Source organism: Echeneis naucrates, chromosome 5, assembly GCF_900963305.1.
Source record: "Echeneis naucrates chromosome 5, fEcheNa1.1, whole genome shotgun sequence".
Taxonomy (NCBI): Eukaryota; Metazoa; Chordata; class Actinopteri; order Carangiformes; family Echeneidae; genus Echeneis; species Echeneis naucrates.
The window spans coordinates 3,371,343-3,393,786 of record NC_042515.1 but is presented as its reverse complement, the minus strand read 5'-3'; the positions used below and the strand labels follow the sequence as shown (position 1 = coordinate 3,393,786).

General features: G+C 43.1%; 1 protein-coding gene across 2 annotated transcripts in view; it reads right to left on the bottom strand.

Moving 5' to 3' along the window:
- Positions 1-22,444, bottom strand: part of mtss1 (MTSS I-BAR domain containing 1) — a 51,535-nt gene continuing 29,091 nt past the window's right edge. The window contains exons 4-14 of one of the 2 annotated variants that reach the window (XM_029502405.1): positions 17,825-17,909; positions 17,170-17,261; positions 16,980-17,054; positions 8,236-8,393; positions 8,051-8,158; positions 7,783-7,880; positions 7,614-7,692; positions 5,000-5,131; positions 4,622-4,772; positions 4,307-4,333; positions 1-3,676 (exon numbers count right to left, since the gene is read on the bottom strand). In XM_029502405.1, coding sequence (XP_029358265.1) covers positions 2,736-3,676; positions 4,307-4,333; positions 4,622-4,772; positions 5,000-5,131; positions 7,614-7,692; positions 7,783-7,880; positions 8,051-8,158; positions 8,236-8,393; positions 16,980-17,054; positions 17,170-17,261; positions 17,825-17,909 — 1,946 coding nt within the window. In that variant the 3' untranslated portion in view covers positions 1-2,735. The remainder of the gene's footprint in view (positions 3,677-4,306; positions 4,334-4,621; positions 4,773-4,999; positions 5,132-7,613; positions 7,693-7,782; positions 7,881-8,050; positions 8,159-8,235; positions 8,394-16,979; positions 17,055-17,169; positions 17,262-17,824; positions 17,910-22,444) is intronic. The other variant, XM_029502406.1, reaches the window with a different exon arrangement.

The following is a 22,444-nucleotide window of genomic DNA, read 5'->3' as shown; positions in this document are numbered from 1 at the left end:
TGGATGAATCAGTCTATAATTGTCATCGTTGATCCCACAGTGAACATTGAGAGATTAAAAAGGAAACATTTCTACATTCTGTTGGTTCTTGTAGTCCGTTTAGTCCTTTGTTCGCTCCTCAACAGTCAGACAGCCAGTCAGGTTTTACATCCTCAAATCAGGGAAAAGTCAGAGTTTCCTCCTTTAAAACTTTTCTACAAAAATATGACGTGTGACGACCAACAGTGCTGTCAGGTCTGATCGATAAATCAACAAAAATACAATCAGGATATGTTAACATACATTTTATATATAGATCTGAGTCAGTATATACACACACACACACACACACACATCTGCTGTGAGGTTGGTGTCCGATCAATCAGTAAAATCAATCAATCAATCAGTTATCAAAAGCTCTCAGACTCATCCAGTCAACACTATCAACATTTCAATTATCTGCATGAAATCCCAAAATACACAGAAAAAAAAACAACAAACAAGCAAAGCAGGAGCGGCTGACCAGAGACTGGACCACATTTCCCAGCATGCATCTGGTCTCTGGTCTCTGCATGCAGCTTTTCTCAGGCTGTGGTCAGGACTTCAGAAACACTGAGGTCATGAGTCCTGAAGCTCCACCTTTCACCAAACTCCAGCCATTCTTAGAAAAATTCGATTTTAGTCACTTAACTCTCAGGTTTAATATTCTGGTGGACAATAATTTTATTTTACTGTCCAGGTTTTGTTCTAGAAATATCAAAAACAATCTTCAAAAAGTGAAATATGTTCATCATCCATTTATTTTCTAAAGCTATTTATTTGGACTGCAAATCAGAAAAAAAAAAAACAAACCCCATCTTGAGTCAAACACGTTTTACAAAACTGATTTTTAGGTTTAACTGTAAAAATCAGTGATCAATGAATAAAAGAGCCAAAACTGTTGAGCAGCTCGTGTCCTTTAGTCTCTAAAACACGACCTCAGTCCCTCATGGTCAGGATCTCCAACACGTCTCTGTACCGAAGACTGTTTAGTTTCCATCCAAAGAAAAAGTTACCAATGGGAACACAAACACCAGTCAGACGTGATCAAGAAAAATACGACACCCGAACTGCACAAACGGGCCAACAGTCCAAAAAAATGTCAACAAATAAACAGATGGAAGTATTTTCACCGGCTTGGACCAGGATCCGAAATAGAACCAGCTACTGGAGCCCAACCAAAGTCTGTCGACATAAAAAGTGTGATGTGAACTAAAGTCGGGTCACGTCTGAACAGGGACGGGTCACCTTTTGAAGGGAAAAGTGATCTTCAGGTGTTTCATAATAGAAACACACCACCGTGTCGGAAGAAAACCTAAAAATGCGTTTGTGTGTTCACAGAAAGTGAAACGCACAAAACATCTGGATTAATTTTTTAAACATTTCATCAACTGCATGATTCACAGAGAACATGACCGTCAGATATCAGATAGCTGAACAATGAAAAGTAATCATGTTACAGGAAGCTTTAACACTTTTCCTGATGTCGCGGAATATCGTAAAGATAAAAAGAATTTTGTCAGACGTTCTGATGAGAATCCAAATGGAGTGATTCAAGAAGTGGGACCTTTTACAGTGTAAAGATAAAGAAACTTTGTACTGGAGACGTTTTCAAATGGAAGCGTTTAGCGTTTATTTTTATTTACACACAGATACAAACATATCTGCAAATATAAGCAAATTTCAACTGGCTCACTTTTCTGCCTCTGATGTTTTTGCCACTGATTTACTCCAGTTGACTTTAATGTCAGAAGTTTTCCCAGAGTGACGCTGATGTGTAAGTAGAGGGCTGCAACTAACTAATGTTCACGAGTGACAGTTAAAGTTTCAAATAAAGTATCAGAATATCGTGGAAAAAATAAAAATAAATCGAGGTCCTGTTTTGTCACTTAGTTTGATCAAAAAGCCAAAAACATAAAAACGTCACGTGTGACCAAAACATCAAATCCTGAAAGCAGAGAACATTTGGAAGAACAATGAATTGATTGACGAGCAGCTGTTTGCTCAGATTGACTGAATTAGTGTTTTATTATTAAAGCTGATTGTTTCAAGAGCAAATATATCCGCCAAAAAAATGATGCTGAAGATATTCACACCTGACAAGAATCTAAACTGCCAAAATGTAAATGACTCATTTCCAGTTTTTGTTCTTCCGTCAGTGTTGAATCTCTGTGAGAGCAGAAGGTTGAGGTCGGCCCTCCGTCACGGCAGCGTGACCTCAGTAAATGCTGATCTCCACCTCCACATTGGGTGTCCTGGGAGCAAAACATCCAACCTCTGCTGGTGTTCGCAGCTTTTATCTTCAAACGTATTTAAAATCTAACTGATCTGCCGCCTCCACACAGCCGTGGTTCAACCACGTTTCTAACCCCGCCCACCTGGGAGCGCCGGGCACGAGGCAAATGAAATACAGGATCTGGGACACTAACAGCTTCCGGCCCGGCTAACGATCATCTGAGCAGGAAGTGAGCACCGACTAAAACAATCAACAGCTCTACTGGTAAGACTGGGAGAGCAAAAACTTTATGCACAATCAAAAATGCAAACAAACAAACAAACAAACAAAAAAAAAAGGCAAAAGATGGTCACTGATGCAACAGGAAACATTTTAAAAGAGAAATCTAAAGAGGCTAAAAGAAAGCAGAATAAAACAGCACACACGAGTTCCAGCTGATCAGTGTGTCGGTGTCTCCTCCGGATGAACCCTTTAAACTGCCTCATTTGTGATTGGTCGGAGGGGGCAGCAGGGGGGCGGAGCGGTCGTCAGTGATGGTCCTTTTCAGCCTGACACCTCTGATGAGGGTCAGCATGTCTCCTCCTCCTCCCCCCTGCTGCTCTGGTTTCTGGTCTTGGCTGGAGGGGGGAGGAGCCTGGGGCTGGTGCTGTGTGCCTTGGCCCGGCCAGGAGGGCTCTCCCTGGGCGGGAGGGGGTTGAATCTGGGCCTGGTGCTGCTGGAACAGCTTCTGTTTCTGCTGCTGGGTCAGCGGCTGCTGAAGGACGACCTGACGGTGCTGAAACTGATGCTGCAGTTGCTGCTGTTGCTGATAATATTGCTGATGCGGCCGACTGTGGAGCTGCTGGTTGTGTCTCTGTTGTTGCTGTTTGGCGTTGCTGCCCTCTGGTGGCAGGGAGGGGACGGTGGGGACGGGCACGGGGATGGGCATCTGACCCGGGACCAGCTGGTAGTAGGGGGAGGAGGAGGGGGGTAAGGCGCTGAGGCTCTGTGTGGAAGTGCAGAGTTTACTGTGACCCAAACCTCCCGCCCCCCCAGCAGGTGGCGCCACAAAAACATTCTCGTCACTTCCTCCGTTTCCTCCGAGGGATTTTAGGGGCACCTGCGGGGTGGAGATGGGGATGGGGACCCCCCCACTGATGGTTCCCCTGCGATACGCCGGCTTGGACGACGGCTTGCGTCTGATGGTCGCTGTGTGGGACGGCAGCTGGCGGACGGACCCGCCCATCAATTCAGATTCAGCCAATAGGCTAACGGTGGAGGAGGGGCGCTTGGACTGAGCAAACTTCCTGTACTGTAAACTGAGGTCGGAGTTCCTCGGGATGGTCGACGACTTGTCAAAGTCTGACTGGCTGTTTCCGTGAGACAGGTGATGGAGGGAGATGGAGTCTGCGTCTCCGTGGAGAGAGATGGACTCGTAGTCAACTGGAGAGAGAGAGAGACATCAGTGACCAACACACAAACATTCAGCATCATATTCTGAAAAATTTTACTTTATCTGTCTAAATTAATCCTGTTTGAAAACATTTTTGGGCCATAATGCAACTTTTGTAGGTCTTAAATAGGAAAGGTGGAGAAGGACAGGAAACAGAGAGAGAGCGGGAGATCGACATGCAAACAGTCCGACTGGTCGGGAATGAAGGTGGAGACTTCCTGCTTATTTTGTGTCTTTATTGAAGGACAGGACGGACACAGAGAGACGGGAAATGGGACAGAAGAAAGGCAGTGACATGCAGGAGAGAGCTGGAAATGGATCCTTCTCAGATCATCTGAGCTGACTTGGTGGCACCCGACTTGTGAGGGAAAATGCTCTGACGGTCTTCAGGGGTCATTTGTCAAACAGATTCTAATTGTTTTTTTTTTTTTTTAGTAAAGTTCAGCATCGACTCAGACCTGGATCGGGATTTGGGCTGAAAGAAACCTGGCTGAAACAGGTGAAGTAAAAACATTAGTGGACAGTGGAAGCGGAAAGGTTTAGTAGATGAGGCCATTGTTGCAGATGCAGATGTGGACATGCAGGTGGGAGGACAGACAGACAGGTAGTCAGAGACCTACCATAGAGGGGAGGGTCTCTCTTTACAGCTGGAAGAGAAAGGAAGGAAGTTTAACCAAGAAAACACAAAAACTACAACAGAGAACCAGAAAGGAACGAGTGCTCTGGAGGAACACAGAGGAAACTAGTAAATAACAGGCAGCTCAAACAACAACAACAACAACAACAGACGGCAGCTCAGAGACTCAGTCAGACCAGATCACCGAGTGTGTGTCCATTAATCATCTATATTTAAGTAAGACTCTGAGACTCAGAAGCTCATTCACATTTTCTATTTCTTGTCATGAAATCAGGCATGTTTGTGTGTGTGTACTTACTGTGTGTGTGTATAGTGTCTTCAGAGCAGGAGGGGGTGGTGGTCTGGGTGCTGTAGCCGCTGGAGCAGTGAAGTGAGTCCCTGCTGCTCCTCGGGGCGTCCGAATTCAACACACCCAAAGTCAACGCCAGCTGATCCCGAGCCGAGCACGACTGCGACAACGAGAGTTTAAAAGACGTTCAGCACAGATATGACAGGGGAGAGGAAAGGAAAGAAGGAGAGGGAACAAGGCATGAAAAGGAGGGTGAAGGAAAGGGAGGAGCATGAGGATAGAGGAAACAAGGAGAGGAGGAAAGAGGAGACAAATCAAGGAAAAAAGAAGACATGTAAGAAGAAGTAGATGGAAGGAAATGAGGTGAGAGGAAACAGTGTGTGTTACCTTCCCAGACGCAGACATGGCTCGGGCTCTCTCTGCGTGGTGTGTGTAGGCGTTGTATGGGGGGGCCAACAGGCCGTTCTCTGGCCCCCCACCTCCCCCTGCAGCCATCTGATTGGTGGAGCCGAGACCGTCCTGTTGTAAACAAAACAGCCACGAGGTATAAACATCAACAACGATGACATCACCAAAGTACACATGGAGCCGCCACACAAGTCCCACAACAACACAACAAGTGGAAGATTTTCCTGTGCAGACTGTAGACTTTATTAAAAACAATAAGCTAACAGCTAACTGGCATTAGGGTTTATTCATTTGTGTATTTCTTCACAAACATCGCTGTGTTCAGTAGGACTTCTGTCGGGCTTCCTGCTCAGCTTGACTGTGGTGGTTTAAATTCTCCTTTAGGTCATTTCTGTTTATCAAAAAAATCTCTTGAAAAGTCACTTAGGGGAAGTAGCTCGGTTAGCTTGTTAGCTTAGCTTTACTCGATGAAAACAAAGAGTTAGCATTGAAGTTTAAGTCCTTGAACATCAAAACTAAAACTGCTAAAAGGAAGAGAGAACATGAGCTGATTTCCCCAAAGTGACTAGTAATGATGACAAATAACCAACTGTGGCTGAAGAGTCTGGATCCAAAGTGAAGATTTTCAAAAACAGCCCAAAATACCAGAATTAAATTTTAGGCAGGTGTTCATCTCTTTTCTTCTTCTTGTCAACAAATCCCACTGAAAGAAAACTCCCCACTGTTGGTCGGACTCTCAGTACTTTGATTTCTTGTAGATTTTGTTGTAAATCTGAAGAGTGGATGTGTTGGAGTTGCAGTAAACCACAGTGTGCTTCCTGCAGATGGAGCAACTTGGCTCACTCATGTGTTTTATACATTCTTCTGAACAGAGGATGACTCCTGACTGGACTTTCATGGGATTTGTTGACATTAAGATAAAATATCTTGAACTTGTTTGTCACATTAAAACTGTGAAGATGCTGCTTAAACCTGAGCGTTTGAGACTTTCACTTCGACCTTTTTGGAAACAAACTCTTCAATAAGAAACACACACACTTGGCATTTTTCTATCATCACTTCAGAGAGAGAGACAATATTGTGTAACAAAACGACCACTGACAAGACACCACCGACACACTGTAAAAGGCCATTACAACATGTTTTATTTACAGGGCGAGGAGTCTGAGGGAATCTGAGGCCGGTTCAGGTTTGCAGGGTCAGATGATGTGATCGTACGATGGAAGGCACGCACAAAGTAACTGATACAATGGATCCATTAAGATCCATTGAATGAGTCTCATTATCACCTTCAAGACATCATCGTCAGTCACAACAAAAACAAATCAACTGACAGAAAAATGAAGTCGATTCATCTTTGGTTTTTAGACTTCAGGTCATCAGTAGGGCCAACATCCAAACTGGAGCATCTGCATTTTTTGGCATTAAAAAGTTTAAATGCGTCAGAACATTATTCTAACTCCTGGAATTTAAACTATTGATAATTGTTATCAGCTTCAAACTAGCTAAACATTCTTACGTGTACATTTATTTCTGGTGAAGTTGCTGCCTTCACTTGAGGGTCAGGTTCAGTGTTGTTGGAAATCAACAGTGAACATCAGTAATTGATCTAAAGGAGTCGGGTGACATTTGGAGGCTATTGATACAAAAAAAAAACACAAACACACATTTAAAGAACGAACTGACGAGTCAAAAAACAAACAAACAACAACAAAAATCCCACGATAAACACAAGAGAACACACACTAACACAACACCTCTCACTGCACATCAACAGACACTAATGTTTTATGGAGCAAGCTCAAAAATGAAGTTTAAAATGAGAGATCCGACGTGGATGTAAGCAGAGCTGGATTAGATTCAGAATCTTTGTGTGAGCTGATGAAAGCAGACGAGGAAAAATGGGAAAAACATCTGGAGATGGGGTGGAGGTGAGAACAGGACGGTGCTCGGGTTGGGAGGAATTGAACAGTATTTTTTCTCACGGTGGTTTTATCCCTGCGGCTAACGCGGCGGCTCAGCGCGGGATGCTGGCCGCGGCCAACGGCGTAACCATAGCGACCACGGCTGCCCTGACGACCGAGGCGAGAGGGGGAGTTCCCTTCGCTGAGGGATCGCCCGCTTTCATCACAGCCAATCAGCAGATAGGGGGAGGAGCAGCGCTACACACAGGAGAGGATTAGAGCGGTGTGTGTGTGTGTGTGTGTGTGTGTGGGTGTACTGTCGGGGTTAAAGGCTTTTATTTTGTAAAAGGGGGTGTTTTCAGTGAAATGCACCTTTTACCTTTTGATTTTGACTAAACATTCCTGAGTACCGCTGATTGCCAGAAGTATGTGGACTCGTATTTCGCTAAAACCAGATGAGCCTGCTGGTTTGAGGCTGTTGAGCACTGTTGTTCAAAATATTATTTGACTCTGTAGCTTTTAGAGTCCCTTCACTGGAGTTCAGAGCCTCAGGCCAGAAAAAACAAATAAAAAGCACCCACATACTTTTGGCTTTCTGCTGTATGTCATGCTGACTGTAGAAAAACTAATGAACATATGTAAAGTCAAAAGACCAAATCATTTTGTCTGTGTGTGTACGTGTGTGTTACCTGGATGTGTACTCCATCCACAGCACAGCTGATTGAGTCCAAGGAGGGAACATGTCTCACGGATCCAGACTGGTAGTTACTGAGAAAACACAAACACAGTTAATGATTTATAGTGGAGCTGCAACGGAAACACAATAATCTCTATTGATGATGAAAGTGTGTGTGTTACCTGCTGATGCTGCTCTTCCTGGACAGAGTGCTGCTTGGAGAAGCAGGAGGTGTCTGGTAGGTGTAGCTGAAATCAGAACCTTTCAGGTCCGAAATCACCTGCCAAACAACAACAACTCTGCTGACTTTGTGTTTCTGGGTAGAATAAGAACACTTAATATTCTTTGTGTTTGTTTGTTTTTTTTTCTTTTCCTGTCCCTGAAACATGAGGATGATGCTAGCAGAAAGGTCAGAGGTCGTCAGAAACTTCAGGAGGAAGAAGAAGGTACCTGCTCGCTGGCTGGTGGGAGTTTATTGGGCTCGAATGTCAGGTTCATCAGATCTTCCAGAATGGTCTGCAGGTGAGTCACCTCTCCCAGCATGTTGATCTCATGGTCCTACAACAACAACACAAACAGTGGTTATGGATCCGTGTGGTTGTCGTGGTGTAAGAGGTGCCGCGGTGCGTACGGACCAGTACGGGCTTCAGCATGGTGACGAAGCTGCAGTAACGTGCTCTTTCCTCTACCAGCGCCCTGCGCACGGCTCGCTTCTCCGTCTCCTCCAGGACGGTGTAACGAACGTTGACGTCCTGCAGCGCGCTGTCCAGCTGGCCCCGCGCCTCGTCCTTCCCTACAGCAGGACACACAGGAGGACACACAGGAGGATGTGACGTTAGGAAACGAGTTGGGAGGAAACAATGTCGGTGACATCGAAGAGACTTTTGAATTTCTTTACTTTGAACCAGTCAAAAATTATATTTAGATTGAAATGTCTTCACAGATGGTGTGAGTGGAGATCATAACAAACTCCTGCAGGATACTAACATGTTGCCATGGTAACTATTACAGGCGGCTGAACAACAGTCAACAGTTTAAAGACTCAAAGCTGCCAGGCACAGAACAGTCCTAAATTATTACCAACTCCACAAATGATTAACAGACTCACATCATGACACTTAGATGTCACCAGCAGGGGTCAGGACAACACAACACAGCTCACATAATAAAAGACCCACCCACACACACAGAAGCTTTTAAAGACAGCAATCAGATTATTTCCTTCACGATCTCATTCACTTACTTCGGGACACATCTGTTGTTTTTTTTTTTTTATGGCTCATTCATAATTTCATGCCAGTGAATCATAAATGTAGCAGATGGAGGAAGATGACATGTTTCTGACCCTGATCTGATTTACTACGATGTTTACTGGACTCGGACTCTACCACCAACACGTGAGCCCGAGCAGTCGCGCTGTACGATCCGGTCCTGGAACGACAAAAACCTCCAGACTTCCTTGGATGGAAGATGTTTTTGTGGCTGTGAGTCCCCACAGCCCTCATCAGGGCTCACTTACAAACACAGTAAGTGATAAAGACAGAGAGCCAGTAGGAGAAGATCTTACCCTTCAGATATCCTGAACCTGTAACTGCTGCAGCGGACAATGTTTCTGTAAAAGCTAAATAAAGATTTCAGACCCACAAACATCTTCACGCCGCAGACAACCCTAACCCACCTGAGAAGGTTTAAGGCACTCAAGACTTTATTTATGAATTGAGTTTTCATAAAAAGTGGTAAGAAAATTCTAGCGATGACTTTAGATGGTTGAAAAAAGCGTGGGAACAGACAAATACTTTTGTGCCATAAGGCTGGACACAAGTGGCCTTCTGCTCCACTAAAAAGTCCTTCAGAGTCCTTCAGAGGCAGAAGTTTCCACATCACACTTGTTTAAGCTGCATGTTGGACCACGATTGGCTTCCAAAGAAGTGATGTCACTAAATCCTGCTGAGATTTTATTGGCGCAAAAAGACAGTTTCCCCCTCGAACATGAAAACAGCCGTCTGGCTTCTAACATTACTCTGCAGGAAGATGAATTCATTTTGCAGTCTGACACATTTCAAGGCGTCTCTGGAGTGCGTCTTATCTTGTTGAACAAAAAGTAAAAGTGTGTGTTTTTCTTTTTATCTTTAAATTATCTTTAAATTATACTTTATAATTATACGAAGATGGTCTTTGGAGTGAAGGAAATAATTCCAAGGCGCTCTGAATCTTGAGGTATAATGATTAAAAAAGAGAAACCCCAAAACCTTGAAGACATTACACGGTGTTAGATGAAATGAAGATGGATTGTAGCTAAGAGGTGTTGGTGTCAGCCGTGCATCAATAAACGCTTTGATGTGCCGTGTCTTCTTTCTTCTTCTTTGTATATTATAGTATCCGTCTGTTCATCTGACTGGGTGTTTCGCTGCAGCTTGTTCACATTGTTCACACACAATACTGTTCAAACACAAGTTCACAATAAGGAGGCATACTTGGCTCAAGATGTCACCACAGAAAACCAGTTTAAACTATCCTGCATCATTTCAATCTCATCCTCTTCTTGTTTTTATTATTTTTTGGCTATTTTACATCCTTTTTATCTGACAGGACTGTAAATGCGGGAGAGAAACAGCACACCCACAGCTGGGAATCCAACCAGGAGCCTCAACATTCACCACTCAGCTATCAAGTTTCCCCCAAAACTCTCCTTCTAACTCTCCTGTCAATAATAAGAGTCTAACGCCGTGCACGAGGCTCTGACGGGCTTAATTAAACCTGAGCAGTTACTACGGCAGCATGATCACAATGGCAAAGCTAACATGCTAGGGGCTCAGCAGGCGTCCTGTTTACCATCTCAGGTCCGGCTTGCTAACATTTGCTAATTAGCCCTCAACACAAACTACAGTCTGCAGCTCTGCAGGTTGTTTTATGTGACAAACCACACCATTGGACAAAATGAAAATCTGACCTGATGATGGCACCAGAGAGTTAAAAGGAACACCATAGGTTTTAACGCTTGTCCTGACACTGTCATCCAGTTCATTCATTTCGTTTTTCTGCCTCCTCTCATGACACGAAGAAAGCAAAACTGAACATCCTAAGCGAGCTGAGTCATAACGGTGCGGTTGAGTGTTGCTCCAGTCTGAGTGTGGTGGGTTTGAACCTCCAGGTAGAGAAGACAGACGGAGCTCTGACCTGCAGACCACCCAGCTGTAGACAACCACCCACTCAATGTAAAAATAAGTCCAGAGGTGGTGGAGGTGGAGGGAGTGCAACTTTCCACCAACACTGAGGAGCTGGAGAACAATGGACAGAGCTACAGCCCAGATTTATGCTTCCATCTGTACATAAAAAAAAAGAAACGCAGTGATGCAATTATTTTGCAGCTGTTATTGCTCGTTATATTTCACATTCACTTCACAGGATGGCCATTATGTTGTGATAATGAGATTTTAACTTTATATTTTAATTATATTTTGCTTTTATTGAATTTAAGGAAAATTTCCATGCAGGCTTTAATTATCCTCCAGTATTGTAACTTTAACTATCCAACAGTGAAAACGTTGTTCAACAGATTTCAGTTGTATTGTTCTCACAAATTTTGAGACATTTTTCCAGCCGACAGGACACGAACAAATCCTACGTCTAAGAATCACTGGGGAGGAAGGCAGGAAAACGGAGACGCAGACAGTAAATCCTGATGAAAACAGCAAGAAGCAGTTTCCCCAGCCAAACACACACAGTCCCGACTTTGTGTCATAAAGCTCAAACACAAACACAGTCTGTTCACTCAGGTGTACGAGAGGATAATTTCCACTTCGCCAACAGAAGCTCAGTGTCCGAGTGTCGTTGGTCCGCCTAACGTTTGGCCTCCGTGGAAACACACACACACAAGCTCTGTGTTGTCACACTCCCAGAGTCAGAAGAGTCAACGCAGTCGCTCTCAGTCAAAGGTGAAACACAGTTCAAGACGCAGCTAATTCCCATCAGCTGGGAAAACCTTCTGTAATCACTTTCTGAATTCTCATCACGTCCCAATAACAAGAGATTTCTATTTCTCAAAGACAACACAGGAGCGGCCGAACAGCCAACATGTGTCATGTCAGCCAAAATCTAAGACATTCAATCGTAATTTAATTTGATTAAAATCAGACACACGTAATCTGACAAGTTATTGTGTACGCAGGTGTCAGCCCGCTGTGATAATATCTTTGGATATTGGGAAATTCCTTCAGTTGTTCCTAAATGGAAAACCACAGTGACATCACCCTATTTCTATTTTGGACACCGCCATTTTGAAACAAGAAGAAAGCATGTTTGGAGGAGAAGGTGGAGCTGAAGAGGAGTGAGGGCTGATTGTGTGATACTGTATGTCAGTCAAACAGCAGCCACACCAAAATGCATTTCCTGCGTTTCCGCTAAATTGGACCAACATTTAAAAAAGCGAGAGACTGAGGTCTAAAACTCATCAGGAAAACATGAAATGTCTTATTAATCGGAACATTTTTCCACTGGCTGCTTTTTACCAACAGCAGAGTCGCCCCATGATGGTCATTAGCATCAGCAGGTTTAAGGCTAATCAGCTTTTATTTAAAATATACGCTGACCTGTTTACTGATATCTATAACAAATTATTTTAAGAACATGAGCAGCTACAGTGTCAATATTGTCTGTGTCTGTTAACATTCCTGCGTCACAGAGATGCCGCTGGCCTGAAGCCTGATGAGGAATCACCAACGCTGTTCAAGGACAACGAATACGTTTGCTTCGGTGTTTCTGTCTAAATCACTCACAGACGGAGCAGATGATGATGACTTCTTTCCAAATTGTTACGTGATTTGATTCAGTTATGTTTTGCACAAGATTCAGTGTAATTCAACCTATCTGTCACTGCTGAATTAACGCAAGCTGCCGGACTATTTATGTCTGTCGCTTCTCATTATGAACCCAATTTGATTTAAAGAGCCACGACAGAATCCTTGAACCCTTTAAAAAGAGTTCAGCTTCAAACAGAAAAGGTGTTTCTACGTGTTTTTTATGTTTGATGGCAGCAGGACAAAACCACCAACTGCCTATCAGTCATTTTTTCCACCTTTTCTTAGTTTTCTCTCCTCATGAAGTTTTTTTTGCCAATTTGGACTTTTCATTTTAATTATTACTGTTTGCAAATGAGTGTTATTGATGGTTTTAAATGGACCATGAAGTGACACAATAATAAATAATAATAATAATAAAGATAGAGATGATACCCATGTCTTTAAGAGCTTCTGGAGTGCTGGGCCTTAATCACTAAAATATAATTTAAAAAGCTGTGCTTTGTTCAGAGTCTCCTTTGAGGAAAGTAAAAATAACGTTTTAATGATATGGTAGTGGTGCTAACATTGTGGCTCACAGTATGAATTCTATTAAAGTCTGACCCCAGTTAAATTAGACCCACACTTTGAACCAGATATTAAAGAAATCCACAGAAAACCTACCTAAACTCAATGTGACTCAACCTCAAAAGATTGAATTTAAGGATAATTAAACCTGATCCAGGAGAAACACCAACAGAAATGACTCCATTTGGATAATAAAAACCAGCACCATCTCCTAACCTCTATAAAATACCTAAATATCTTCCTACACGAAGTGACAGAAGACAACAAACAGTCATAATGACAAACAGTTAAAGACAGTCAGAATCTTAACACTTTCTGCTGATGTTCCCTTTTTTACCACAGTGGTTAATTTCCTGAACCAGCAGAGCTCTCACAGTATCAAAGTTTAGCTGCCATTAAAGCTTATTCATCTAATAGTCTAGACCATTTGCGTCACACACTGATGATGTCATCAACCAAAGACAGGTGGCCGGACAATTCAGTTCAGTTGTGTTTCTGTTTAGCTCTTGGAGGCAGGTTGGGACATGAGGCAGTTTTATGTATAAACAGCCCGGAGATTCAAAATGAGAACATTTCCCAGACTTCAGTGCTCCTCACTCTCTTCACGTCTTCGCTTTCCATCGAACGTCTCTCCTGTTTTCCTTCGCGTTATTCTCTTCATCTATTTCTTCATCTCCGTGCCTCTGCACTTGATAAACATGTGACATCACCTCTTTCCTCCTCCACTTGAAAGCAACCACGTCAACCACTTCAGAAAACAATAATATCATCCATCTTTATCATTCATTCTTTTCTTTAAAATTAAGAATTGACTCTTTCTTTCTCTGTCATTACACACACTTCCCTTTCTCCAACTTCTTTCTGTTTGTTTCTTTCTAACCACAGTAGCTGCTGAAGGGCTACGGACAGGATGACTTCAACCCCTCTTTCCATCCACCTTCTATCTTTTAATCCTTCAAATATTACCAAACACCAGGCTCTAATACTAACTATCTGGTCATTCTTAGAGAGACCAGGCTGGCATTCAGGGGTACTACTTTCCTTTTTCATACAGACTTGCATTTCTAAAAATACGACCTGGTGTGCTTCTCATTAAACATCCATCGAGAAGAAAAGACCAAGAGTACCTTTAAGTCTTGTGTCTTTCTATTTCATTGATTCCCTTCAGTTCATCTGCCTTTCTGTGTGTGTGTGTGTGTGCAGCTGGAGATTCCCTATCTGAAGTGGTTACGCACCACATAATGACAGAGTGCACACAAACACACAGAAAATCATATGGGACGATTAGTGATAGAACAGATGTTTAGTGTTACTTCACTTTTCTTCCTCTCTGCCGTACTGTGTGTATGTTCGCAACAGTCGACAAAAGGGAGATGAACTGATGTGACCTGAGAAAAGAGAGGCCACACTGAAGGAAAATCATTTAATTCTTGGAGTAAAAACTGAATCTCAGATATTTTGTTAAAGGTGAAACTGTGATTTTGGTTTCTTTTCTTTGTGTGGGGAGGAAACGGGTGGAATGGAGTGAACATCCAATACAGATGATGCATAAGAAGGCAAAAAGAATGCAGGGTTGAAAATAATGGTGCTTTTGTTAAGAATAGTTTTCTTTTACCAACAACAGCTAAAGCAGTTTAGTCCTTCTGCTTGTCCTTACTTATTATATGGAGTGTACACACACACACACACACACACAGCAGGGATAATTATAATGTGAAGCTCTGATTGTTGAGTGTACAGAAACGGTTTTGGTCCTCTGTTCTGTGTGTTCATATGGGCGTGTGTGTGCCGTGTCATTACGTGGTGACAGTATGTGAAGCCGCGGCTGTGACTCTGTACCTTTTTCTTTACCTACTTGTTTACAGCCTTCACTGGTTGACTTTTGTGTTTTATTTCTGTAGATGTGTCACGTCTTTCGGTAATAAGTCGTCATGTTGAGAGCTGAAATTTAGTTATAAAAAGCCACCCAGCTGAATGAAGCGCCATCAGATCTACTTTCTGCTCCGACTTTTACTTATCAAACTACCTCCTTTCAAGTGAGCTCACCTTCAGGGTGACCTCCAAAATAAAAGTGTTGTTTCCAGCCTGTCAGTTTGTCTGTCTGCTTTTATTTCCTGCCCTGTCTGTCTCTGTGTTCCCACATGACAAATATAGCCAGTTCAATATATTATTTACAGCTCCGCACAGACCTGGACAACCTGGGCCTTCTTTGCAGCCTTATTCTTCGGCTGCCAAGTCTGCACATTTACAGTATGTCACAAATCATAAAGAAACTTTGTGCCTGGAGAATATTTCACAGCCGCCCCCCTGTAAGCTGTGAGTTTTGTCCTTTTATTTCATCTGGAAACCCTAAAGCACACTGAAGCTGAGTGGATCCTTAGATTAGTGCAACTATACAAAGTCTGAGCAAAACTGTGACATCTGTGAGACTCTAGTTGTAAATATAAGTTGTAAAAATAAGTACATTTCAATAATTAAATCTTCTCTGGGGATTTAATTTGTGCTAAAACGTCGTGATGAGTGACTGAACGGAGAGAGAAAGGGAAGTGGAGGAATGGTGCAGAAAAGAGGAAAGAAAAAAAGGCATGTAGCAGAAAACATGTCCAGAGATGTTAAACCCACATCAGACATCTCCGTTTACCCTGGGCGGGTCTGCAGAGGCTGCGTGTGTGTGTGTGTGTGTGTGTGTGTGTGTGTGGACTATTTCTGTATCTGTGCATTTCCGTATTGGAGCTGTTGAAAGGCAGGACAGTGGGGATATCTGTATAAAGCCCTTGAGGTCTAGTTTTGATTCTGGTTGCGTGTTTACGTATGAATGTGTGTTTGTGCACGTGTCTGGGCGTTGTCGTTCTATTTCGACCATATAAGGCCGTCTGCAATATCTCTTGGTGAGCTCTCAGTCCCTTTGGTTATGGGATGGCGAAGTGGCAAGGTGCACCCATGGCAACCCCAGGGTGTGCCGCATTGATGACAGCTTAAGGGCGTGGCCCAGGTGTCAATCTTGGAGGTATGCCTGGGTTGCCATGGCAACAGTGAACACAATAGGCTTGAGGAACCCACAAGCCTCCATTAAAATAAACAAATAAATAAATCTACTAAATCTACTGACAGCCCCCAGTAAGTGCAGGTCCGACTCCGGAGTCAAATCCAGCAAGTTCCAACTCAAGTTTACTTCTTAATGTTGGTTTTTCAGTGTACGTAAGCCCCAGTCTGTTTACTGCCCGTGAAGCCATTTAAAATCAGCTTTCAAGATATAAAGGACAAAAAAAAAACTTTAGAGGCTCTCAGGCAAAATACCAGAATATTTAGGACCAACAACCTAAAATAAACAACCTCTGAATGAAAAACAAGTCTGAAACCAAAACCAGCAAACAAAAACAGGTATGATTTCATCGTCTTTCTCTCTTGATAACCATCCTTAGAACCCACAGAAGAGCTCAGTCACTGTATCTACAAACAATCTGTTCATCATGTGTGCAAAAAGTAAAATGTCTGCAGCTCTGACAAATCCATCAGTAGAGCTGGATGGAGAGGTGTTTAGTATTGGAAGAGAAAAGTAGCAAAGTGGGTTTAATTAGTAAAATTAGGCTTTCTTTTTTCTTTATTTTTATAATATCAGCTGGGTGAGCTCACCTTTTGATCTCTCATGTACTGACAGTAAGACATTTCAAACTCTAGCAGAATGAGTAAAGAAAACACATGAAACTTGGCTGCGGCAGTTCGGTTTCAGAGCGATTATTTCTGCCTTCAGGGCGACAGCTGACTGACAGGAGGCCGAGCCTAATGTAAAGCAGCAGGGATCTGAAAACACTTATCTCAGCACAATGGTGGCAGATTCTTTATGTTTACTGTGGAGGATGGTTTTCATTTTCAGCAGGTGGCTTCTTCTTCTGAAGTAAACAGGTTCTGATCTAAGGCACAATCCTTCACCTTCTTTTTGCTGCGGGCCGACTGTGTCAGTTGACTGATGGTGTGTTTGTGTCAGTGCTGCTGGATGTGACAGGCATCTTTCCTACCTTTCTTCACCTTCTTCTGCAGTTTGATGGTGTCGGACGATTTCTTCTTGATGTCTGCTCTGGCTTTCTTATACTCTGAAAAACAAACAAACAAAAAAAAAAAAAAAACAAAAACATGCAGAGGGTGAGGGGAAGTTTTTGTCTGTGCAGGCCTGATTGTTGGCTTGTTTTAGCGTGTTGGCATACATACCTTTGGCATGATCTTTGTCCAGCTGACTGGCCACTTTTTTCCACTCCTCCATCTTCAGCTCCAGTGGAGTGATAAGACTTTCTGAGAGAGCCCTGAAGAAGAAAAGACAAGGAGTCTCAATCAGTATATTTAAATGAATCAAACAACTTGTCCAAAGTGTTTTGACTCTTCTGTTTCATAAATATTTTATTTGATTATCTAAATTGATAAAAATGCTATGTGACACCGACACCAGTGTCACATCAATCTGCCATTAATGTTCATATAAAACATTACCTAATAACAACTCATGTTCACTAATTTGTGTTTCTTCTGGACGATGTATTGAGAGCTGTGTCTTTTCCTCCCAGACGCGAGGGAGGCAGATTATTAGAAAAAGGAGGCAGAAACGAAGAGATGCATCTGACAGACAGCTTCACTAATAAGAGCGGACAGAGAAACTGTTGTGCTGCTGCAGCAGTGACACGTGAAAGCAAGACAACAATCAACACCCAAACACTCACACACATTACACACATGGTCGGCTGTCATCAGTATGAGCATATGACAGTTGAGGGTAATTATTATGTCTGTTTCCCACAGTGTCAAATCAGGTGCCATCACACCTTTACCTGTCCTCCCTCTCTCTCTCTTTCTGTGCGTGTGTGTGTCTTACGTGGTGAACAGTTTGAGTTTGGACTCGATGCTTCGGTGTCTCATACACATCCTGGTTAGTGCTGAGCCGATCTCCTTTGTGGCACCTGGAAAAACAAAGAGCAAAAATAAAAACAAGATTCAGATGATGAGCATTTTCTTTTGAAAAGAAACCTGAAATTAGTGAAAACAAACACGGTTTCCAAAATAAAACTCTGTTTCTTCTTCTAGCTGGCATTTTATCTGTGTGGTTCATATTTATCTCCAAAAGAAATGAAATAGTCTAAACATACATCAGATGTTAAATCTGGACACACAGTAAAACAACCACAAACTACACCTGAAGCAACACAATTGGATATTTTTCCTTCTGTTGTTGTGGACTGAATAATCAGCATGTAACAAGAGCTGAGTTACAAACTGTGTGTGTGTGTGTGCGCACGCGCGCTATCATTGCTACATTAAGAGGTATTAAGGAAAATCAATCTGATTAGGACATTAGGTTGAGTTTTGTAATGTGTTTCGAAACAATGGGGGTGTGTCTCATTGTGCTGATGCAAGATAGAAACCAAACCCTTTCACAATCAGGTGTCTCACTCACACACACACACACACACACACACACACACACACACACACACACACACACACACACAGTGCTGCTGCTAACAAAATAAGAAACACTTTGTGGGACAATGATAATTCAAATGTACAAACGAAGAGAAACTTCTTCACACCTCTGCATTGACTCACACCAGCCTATCTGTCATCTCAACACAATTTTATTTTACCAGACAGACACAAAGTTCACAGTCAAGTTAGTGCATCTTAACAGAACAAAATCCATTTGACACTGACTGGAGTGGTAGTTTCTGCAAATAGACAATATGACAACTAAAACTAACTCCATGAGTGACTTGGTGTGTTGGAAAAATTAACATCAGGGCGGGCATCATGTGGACATCTCCTGCTGTTTATCCAGTTTAATTACAGACCAAGCAGCTAATCAATCTGCCTGGATGATTGACTGTCTGAGATCAACTTCAGTAAACTTTGTAAATTTTTACTTTACGTAAAATGCTAAAAACGTCATTCTCAAATAAATCTCAAATAACGCTCCACTTGTGTGGTTGATAATTATTCTACTTTCATAATTTTCTACGTTCAGAGGTTTTACAGACTCAGCGGGCATCTGAAATGTAATTGGCCCCTGAAGCGCCCCTGTCCTGTCAGTCATCTGTCATTGGTGAATGTAATTCCATGTCCAGCGAGACAAACAGCCACCATCTGACAGAAGAAGACTGTCATCTGAAGGAACACAATGTAAATGAAAAATACAGATGGAGGTTGCTATTCTACCAGTTTTCTGCCATGTGACTTGAGCAGCATGGCGGCATAGTGGTTAGTGGTGTTGCCCCCCAACAAGAAGGTCCGCAGGTTTGATTCCCAGTGTGGGCAGCCGAACATGTTAATCGGTGACGAGTGATGGACTGGGCTACAGCAAGATACAGCCCCCCCCCCAGCTCCTAGACTGGACCAAACCAGACTACAGACCAGAGGCAGGAACCCCCTGGAGACCAGACCAGACTAGACCAGCAATGGGACTACAGACCAGACCAGACTAGACCAGCGATGGGACTACAGACCAGACCAGACTGGACCAGTGATGGGACTACAGACCAGACCAGACTAGACCAGCGATGGGACTACAGACCAGACCAGACTAGACCAGTGATGGGACTACAGACCAGACTAGAGGCAGGAACCCCCTGGAGACCAGACCAGACTAGACCAGCAATGGGACTACAGACCAGACCAGACTAGACCAGTGATGGGACTACAGACCAGACCAGACTGGACCAGTGATGGGACTACAGACCAGACCAGACTAGACCAGCGATGGGACTACAGACCAGACCAGACTAGACCAGTGATGGGACTACAGACCAGACTAGAGGCAGGAACCCCCTGGAGACCAGACCAGACTAGACCAGCAATGGGACTACAGACCAGACCAGACTAGACCAGTGATGGGACTACAGACCAGACCAGACTGGACCAGTGATGGGACTACAGACCAGACCAGACTAGACCAGCGATGGGACTACAGACCAGACCAGACTAGACCAGTGATGGGACTACAGACCAGACTAGAGGCAGGAACCCCCTGGAGACCAGACCAGACTAGACCAGCAATGGGACTACAGACCAGACCAGACTAGACCAGTGATGGGACTACAGACCAGACCAGACTGGACCAGTGATGGGACTACAGACCAGACCAGACTGGACCAGTGATGGGACTACAGACCAGACCAGACTGGACCAGTGATGGGACTACAGACCAGACCAGACTGGACCAGTGATGGGACCACTCCAGAGACGGGAGCCCCCTAGAGACTAGACCAGAAACTGGAGACCAGAGTAGACCAGCGATGGGACCCCTCCACAGAGATGGGGCCCCTCTGGCCCCTCCAGAGCTCTAGATAATGTTTCAGTCAGAACTGGAAACAGCTTTTGTAATTATTTCACTGGAGAAGAGGAAGGTTTTTATGTTGTAAAGAAAACTCAATTTACTGAATGAGATTCATATTAAGCTGCTGAAAATAATGTTTTGGCATTTTTAAAAACATTTGTTCAGAATTGTGCTACATTTGGAAGGAAATGTAAATGTTGACAGACACAGGGAAGAGGCATCACCACAATGAGCCATCTGTCTCATTTCTGTCTCTCACACACGCTATAATGGTTTCTTTGTGTCAGCCGGTCTATATGTGGACAGAAACTTCCTGTTAAACTATTTGTCCAATTTGTCACACTTTCTTATCCGAACTGCTGCTTTTATTTACTAGATGAATAGAAATAACAAAGAATTTATAATGTGTATATAATATAATGTGAAGACTTGATCAGAAATTTCCATTATGTGTAATTTAATTTGATAAAAGACAAAAGAACCAGCAGTTTGGACACAATCAAGCTGATTAATTTTAATATTTCTCCTTTAAATCAATGACGTACTTGACCGTCAAATTAGTTTGCAGCTGTAAACAACTGAGACAGATAGGAGCCGTTTAATTGATCCAAACATCAACACAGACTGAAAAAACTGTGCTGAGCATTTTCAATATGTCACACTTAACCACTAATAATCAATTAACATCATTGGCAGATGAACCAATAAGGAAAAGAATTACAGCTGAGCCATTTGATTGTCTCCAGAGCGATTGGATGAAGTGACACAGCAGATTTACACCGAGGAGTCACACTGACTGAATGCATGGCATTTGAATGTCAAAATCTGAGAGCTGCACAAGCAGGAAACACACACACACACACACACACACACTCTGCATCGCTGAGTCATGGCTGAGTTCATGATTACATAAAGTAATGAACATTCAGTGAAATATCAGGTGTGTGTTCATCCAACAGCTCTCCCACGAACACAAAGTGATGTTGGGTGAAACCTGGACTGACACCAGGACTTTGAAAAGCCTCCCCCTCCCCCTCCCTCTCCCATGTGTGTCTAAGCCAGCTCTAATTTTCTCCCTTTCCCATTTTCTTTCTTCGGCTCACACAAAAACTCATCTATCCATCTGCCTCCGTTCATCCCTTCCCCTCTCTCTCTCTTTCCTCCATCTTTGCCTCATTGTCCTCTAACTGTCCTCCTACTTCCTCTGCTCCAGTCTCCTTCCTTCCTTCTCTTCCTTGTTCCTGTCAACAAAACATTAACTATCAGTTCCACCCTCAGGAGCATGTGCAGAAATGTGGGACGACACACACAGAGGCAAGTACAAGGCGTGGGTTAATCGTTAAGGTGCGCCGAGGTGTGTTTGCTTTATTTGCCTTTCCCTCCCTGTTGCACCAACAGCTCTGAGCTTAGACAACATTAAAGTCAGAGACATTACCTTAATGCAGCTAAAGCAGATGTTTTAAGGTCTGCCTTGTTTTCAGAGCGTGTGAGTTAAACATCAGTAAAATCCTCCTGTTAGGACTCTGTCAGCCTGCGTGATCTATAAAACCTCTAATCAGGATTTCTTTTTGAAGATGCTCTAATAAATGTTTTCGATAATAACAACTCTGTCTGTTGGATGTGTAAACAGCTGTTCACCTGCACCTAAACCATTTTAAAGGTTTGTTGTGTTGCATTCCTAGCTTGTGGCGGCTACAGATAAAGTGATTCAGCTTCACATGGATCCTCCAGGAAGGCTTGGTATCGAAACGAAAACATTAAGCACCTGAAGTCGTTTCCTCATTTCACATATTTGTCTTCAGAGCCTTTTTGCTCTATGACGGTTTGAGCTGTTTTTTTTTTTTTTTAATCCTTTAGAGAATGGATTCAGTGCGTCATCTATTGATTTTCATCTGCCATCTCTGAAAGTCACGTCTCTACATCGCGCACTCCTATTGGCTCCAGTGTGTGATGTCACAGCCAATCAAAGTGTCTCATTCAGAGGCCAAGCTGTCAGCTGCTTGTACAGTCAAAGTCTCTGGGATCAATCCTGATCTGATCTCAGCAACGACAAGTTTGTTGTGTGGACTGAATAAAGACAATCAGATATTTAGAGCTGATTTTTCCTCATTACTGCTCCAAAGAATGAGCCGAACTCCTGACCAGATAAAGATAGAAACTTACCAA